Source organism: Semicossyphus pulcher, unplaced genomic scaffold (assembly GCF_022749685.1).
Source record: "Semicossyphus pulcher isolate SPU_LCO1_2020_fin unplaced genomic scaffold, fSemPul1.0.p SCAF_8, whole genome shotgun sequence".
Lineage (NCBI taxonomy): Eukaryota > Metazoa > Chordata > Actinopteri > Labriformes > Labridae > Semicossyphus > Semicossyphus pulcher.
In genome coordinates, this window is record NW_027211759.1 from 22,850,471 (window position 1) to 22,856,871 (window position 6,401).

The window sequence follows — 6,401 nt, forward strand, 5'->3', positions numbered from 1 at the left end:
ACGCCGGCGTTGCTTGGTCCAATGTTAAATGGCAAAGGCTGCATGATGGCGGAGCTTCGTTACGGCGCTGAGGCAGAACTGAAGTGTAAAAAGGGCTAAAGAGGGAACAATTCAAAACTTGGAATCTGTTTCCTGTACAGCACAGAAACAAGCATGGCGTTTGTCAGCGGCACAACCTATATGAAATCTCACACAATAAAGAGCAATATTCCCAAGTGGACAAAGGTTGGATGTACTGTATGTACTATAATGCAAGATGTCGGGATTATTCCAGGAAAAAGCAGCAAGGCACTAAAAAAATCAACTATAATATAACAATATGTGCCATTTTACCTAAAAGGCAGAAAACTAGGAAATTTCCAGAGGACTCGTGTTCCTATGAACTTTGTAACCATGGCACATCAACCAATGGACTTCTACTGTTAAGTGTCTATGAGCAGCAAACTTGTTATGCCCACTTGAAGTGGTGTCTTCATCAAAATCACATTAATGGGCGTGCTTGTGTGTGTATGCACCCCTGGGAGAATTGGGCGTTTGTTTCTCCGTCCTGTAAGGAATGTCAAACCCAGAAAGGCCGGCAGATCCAGGAACACACACGCAGCGGGATAGAGGGAAAACACTGTGGAGTCAAGAATAATAATGAAACTGCTCAGCCCAATAGAGCCGCCCGCTACCGTAACAGCCTGAAGCTGAGCACACTGTGGATGAGTGAGGGAGGGCTCCGCCAAGAAACGTTTAATCGACCAAGATTAAAGTCAGGATTTTCCCGACAATGAAGACCATTGAGTCAGAAGGTTGAGCTATAAAAAGGGAAACCATGATCTTGATACTCAGATAACAATGGCATGCTGTGCATATCTCAGATTTGTTTCTGACCACAACTACTTCTGGTATTTCAACCATGATAAGAATATATATATATATATATATACTTTGGGATTTAAGTTATTCTGATAAGACGTAGCTGATGGCTGGTCGATGTTACAATCAGCTTTTAACTCTTGAAAATCTTGGTTAAAGTAAATGGTAATTGGACTGTACTTATATAGCGCTTTTCTAGTCTTTGCGACCACTCAAAGCTGCTTTTACACTACATCTCACATTCACCCATTCACACACTGATGGCAGAGGCTGCTACGTAAAGTGCCCAACTGTCAATCAGATATCACATTCATACCCGCTGGCTATGCCACCGGGAGCAATTTGGGGTTCAGTGTCTTGCCCAAGGACACTTCGACATGTAGCCTGACGGAGCTGGGGATCGAACCTCCGACCTTCCGATTGAAAGACGGCCGACTCTACCACTGAGCCACAGCCACCCACAATTGAACACTTATATTTCCATGGCGGAGCAGATTAATATAAAGAACATTATTATAAAAGGTGAAGGGTTTGTATGTTTAAGCTTAGGATAAGGACAACAGTCTCTTCCAGTAAGGACTAAGAGATGTTGCCAGAATGAATGAGCCTCCTGCCTCTTGGGAATTTTAAAATGACTCAGTGCTTCCTGGTTAAAGATGGCCACATACAACACACACATATTAAGTAAGGTGAACAAAGGGTCAGTCCTGAGTAATCCTCTTTGGATCATCGTGAATGCTCCGTCTGATGTAAACAGTTTACCACTATAACATTGAAACTGTATAGTTTCACTCCGGACCCGTGCCTCCTTCAGGAGGAGGAAACGCAGCACGGAGTAACTTCCTGCAGGGAGGGCGGGGCCGGGAAAAGACTCAAGCAAGTGATGGCTGCACTGAGTCACAGGAATAACCCACCACATTTACTGTACAGCTCTGCCTGCTCACTGCAGGAAAAGGATACTGGTGCTATTGTCAGGCTGAAGGGGTACAGTTAAAGTTCTGTTATTGTTGGCTGGTAATACAGTTCTGATGTTTATAATTAATCTGCACCAACTACAGTATTACCATGTAATCATTATGTCACAATGAAAGCAGACACTGTGTTCACTTTGATGGACCAGCCATCAGAAAGTATATTATTACAGCTTGACATTTAACATGGCCACTCGACTCTGTGACCACCAAGTTTGATCTTAATCCTTCATCATGAACCGCGACACTTCCACAAACATACACCATCTTATTACCAATAAACTGAGCAGTGTGCAGTGAGGGGGGGTGTCGCAGTGCTGAGCGAAAGTGAATAAGGCTCTTTGCTGAGTATAAATGTCTTAAAGTGCTGCAATTAAACTGAAGCGGAGGAAGTGTGGCTGATCATGTTGAGAAGAAAAGCCTCTGCATCTGTTCCTGTGTGTTTCTAGTACAGAAAGCTGATTAAAGAGCTGAGTCGAATTTCATTATGCAACTACTACAGCTCACTCTAATTGCTGATACAATTGCCCTTTTTGTTGTGGTATTTAGCTGTGTGATTGCCACGCTCGAGGAAAACAATAAGTTCATAATTCCCTCTAATTGATACTCTTAATACGCCAGAGAAGAGCCCAGGAAGCAACACTAAGAGCGGACAGGACACCGAAACTGTTATATAGCAGCTTTTAAAAGGAAGATGATTATTTGTATATTCTGCACTATTTTCCTAACAATAAAAAATAAATGACTGCTGATCCTTTATTGAAGGCAAATGGACTAAATGGACTGTACTTATAAAGCGCTTTTCTAGCCTTTGCGACCACTCAAAGCTTCTACACTACATGTCACATTCACCCATTCACGCGCACATTCATACGCTGATGGCAGAGGCTGCTACCTAAAGTGCCCAACTGTCAATCAGTTATCACATTCATGGGGGTTGTCATTTGGGGTTCTTGCCCAAGGACACTTCGACATGTAGCCTGAGGGAGCTGGGGATCGAACATCCGACCTTCTGATTAAAAGACTCTACCACTGAGCCACAGCCGCCCCAGCTGGCACGCTGTGCTGTTTTAGATTCATGAATGAGTTTTTTTTCAGTTTAAGAAAAATCTCCAAAAATGACATTTACAGTGCAGTGAACAGATTTTATTATTATTTGTTATGTGTCAATGTAATGCAAAATGCAGTCAAACATTTTTTAAAGAACTTATTAATAACTGATTTGATGACATCACTTCAGTGACAGCACTGTGGAAATAACATATTCACATCCAACATTATTTCTCTAACAGTGCGCGGGCCAAAGAGGACTTTTATGAATCACTAAATAAAAACAAGTTGCATAAATTAAACTTTTTAAAGATGAGTCACTTTTTTTTTTAAAGATTATTTTTTGACCTTTTATGTCTTCATTTTATAGAGAGGACGGTGGATAGTGATAGTGCATGGAGGACTATATTCAAGTCGATATTTATAAAGTGTATGATATAATGACTAAAGAGTGTCAACCTTATCTGTATCATGAGAGTTGAAGCATGCAGGTAGGACTCTTGATAGACTTAATTGTCAACAGAAATCTAAGTTTATCATCATACAGATTAGATACGGATACTGTATGACTAGAAGGTGACAGAATACAATTTAAAAAAATAACAAAAGGATTTGAAATCATGTTGTTGTTATGTATATTACCTATGACATCAGACTCATCAGAAGTTAAAAATGGTCATAATGATGCTTTATCATATATAATCACTTTTAACTATACAAATACTGTGAAACAAACTGATTACATCATGTATGCTGATAAAAAAAATTAAATAACTTTATTTATAAAAGGTTGACAGTTAAGTTTAATAAACCCCTGCCTTCCTCTTAACTTTTTGGGAGTTATGTTGAGCCTGTGCTGCTGCAGTGACTTCCTGTTTACACAGACATACAGATGCTTCCCAACAAACTATTTATACATTACTGAGCTCTCAGGACATTCCTGAAGTTTTAAAGGTACAACCTAATCTATACAATCACTCACTGCTGGAAATGAGGAAAGGGGAAGAGTTCACACGCCAACTTAATGATGCATTAACACGTTAGCAAAAACGTCAGAGTCAGGCCTCTGTCACTTACTTCCTCTTTTTTTTCACGTGTATTTTATTTGCTGTTTTGGACCCTCAGCACTTCCTCCATGTGTAATGGCAACATCAGCATAAAGTGTGCTTCCATTAATCAGGTGACAGTTATGACGCACATACACACTTTGCCTTCACTTCGGGCACATAATATAATGTAATGGGCAGTTATAAAAACAACAATGTACACTCTTTAAAAGGAAACAATTACATATGCTAATATTATGCATACATTTATACACTCTATATATTTATTGAGTATTTACAAGCCACTTTTGCACACTGGATATCTTTATTACATTTCTTAGCTATCTCTCACTGTTTCATTTGTAAGTTTTAGTCTGGTTTAGAAACTTATTTAGGTATTTTTAGGTGTAGTTGTATGCCTAAATGTGTTTATGTTCAGTGTTAAATGTGGTGTCTTGACTGTGATTGTAGCTGCTGTGACAGACTTATTTCCTGGAAAGGGTTAATAAAGTATCTTTGGACTGACCGTTGTTTGTCTGATGGACTCCTGCCAGTAATGTAAATCTGATGTTATGAAACAAAAAATGTTGACTGAAATGAACTCTCAAAAATCTCCAAATACTTTCGTAGATCATTTAACATAAATAAACTCAACCAACCAGTGATTGGTCCATAAAGGTGAAGAGACACAAGGTATCTTTTCAAATGCTTCATACACCAATTACTATGGAAAGTTTGTCATAAAAAGACACTTTAAAATAGGGCTGAACGATTTTGAAAATATATCTAAATGCGATTATTTTAACTTGTATTGCAATTTGGATATGATTTGCGATATAAAAGGATAAACGATAACGTATACAGCATTATTGTTATATTCATTGCATAACATTTAAATGATTATGGTGTGATTTTTTGCGGGGATCTGTCCAAACAAAGACAGTTAATACTTGTGTCTGTGTATGATGTGTAGGCCAGAACATCTCTGCAGCACAATATTTAAATGGTATTTTGACACATATTTCACTTTGACAAATATTGCACCTCGTGCAATTTGAAAATTGCACAAGGCCATATTGGGATTTTCATACAAATGTTGCTCAATTGTTCAGCCCTTGTTTGAAATATGAACATTTTTACAACTTTTTTAAAAGATTTTTAGTTCATTTGCCATTCAAATAAAGTTCCTACATGGCTATTTTTGCTTACTGTGATGTCATTTCCTGAAATAACCTTACATGCTAATGCTAAAACCTGTGCTAGCTCATAGTTATTTAAGTTATGTGAGTAATGCCGTAGCTATTGTTATCTTTGTATTAATTTGAATAGTACTATGCAAACAACAATCTCTAATAGCTAATTCACAGCCACCTCTGCACTTTTACCATTTTTTAGTTGCACTTAGAAGGAATGACTATCAACATATGTGCAGCATTAAGATGTGAAAGACTGAAGCTTTAGCTTTGTGTCGCAAACGTAATTAATGATCTATAATGGTTTTATTTTAGATCAGTTTAAACTGTTTTTTAAAACAGCATCTGTGTTTGTTGGGTAAAATGTTGCTCTTTTTTATATATAGTTATGACAGTAAATGAAAAGTCTTTTTTCAATTCAATTCTTTTTTTTTGTTTCAAACAAATGGGCAAATGAATCAAAGATGTAATCACTATGTCCCTAAGGAGGAGGATCACTTCATTTGACAGCACAGACCAATTTAAGTAAGTAATGTAAAGTGATACTAAAATACATTTGACACTGATTTTGTGTTGCTCCAAACAAGTCGCAGGTTTTGTTGTTTTTTGGAGTTTGTGCTGAACTTTTCTGCCATCAGCTCATAATAAGTAACAACCTGTTAACCAGCAACTGTAAGTTAATGATTAGAAAGGAGCTGCTTCATACCTCCATATCCACTGTACATGGTGGCTGTGGTGGTCGAGTCCCTTTAGCGATGAATCCTCCCAAAATCCACAAACAAGTGCTCAGTCCTCGCTCCAAAGGTTCTCTTAGTCCTTTCTGATCCCTCACTTCCTTCTCTCCTTTTCTCTCACTCTTTTTAGCAGCTCCTTGACTTCTTTTCTCTCTATCCCGGACTGTTTCCTTTTTCCTCTTCCCCCATATCCACTGTCACAGTTGTTAATCCTTCGTCCACTCACCTACTGATCCCCTCTTTGCTCTCCACCACACTGATAAGAAGAGGAGGGGGAGGAGGTGGAACAGGGAGGAGGAGGAGGAGAAACTAAAGACGTGCCCCCTCCTCTTCTTCCCTGATGACATCACTGGTTTTCCTGCTCCTCCTTCTCCCTGTTGAACATATTGTTTCTGACCACACCAAATGATTCTTTGCCCAGCGTCACCTCAGTGCCAGAAGAGGGCAGAACACACACATTCAGAAATGAGCACACATGCTGCTTATTGTTTAGAGGATTTAACGACTCATTATTTATGAGAAAGAACCCCGGGGTACGGTGGCCCT

General features: G+C 38.9%; 1 protein-coding gene across 1 annotated transcript in view; it reads right to left on the reverse strand.

The window, feature by feature from the left end:
• ripor1 (RHO family interacting cell polarization regulator 1) overlaps positions 1-6,100 on the reverse strand; it is a 36,087-nt gene extending 29,987 nt beyond the window's left edge. The window contains exon 1 of the mRNA XM_069686348.1: positions 5,828-6,100. Within this exon, the coding sequence (XP_069542449.1) occupies positions 5,828-5,846 (19 nt within the window). The 5' untranslated portion in view covers positions 5,847-6,100. The remainder of the gene's footprint in view (positions 1-5,827) is intronic.
• Between the last annotated feature and the right edge of the window lie 301 nt (positions 6,101-6,401).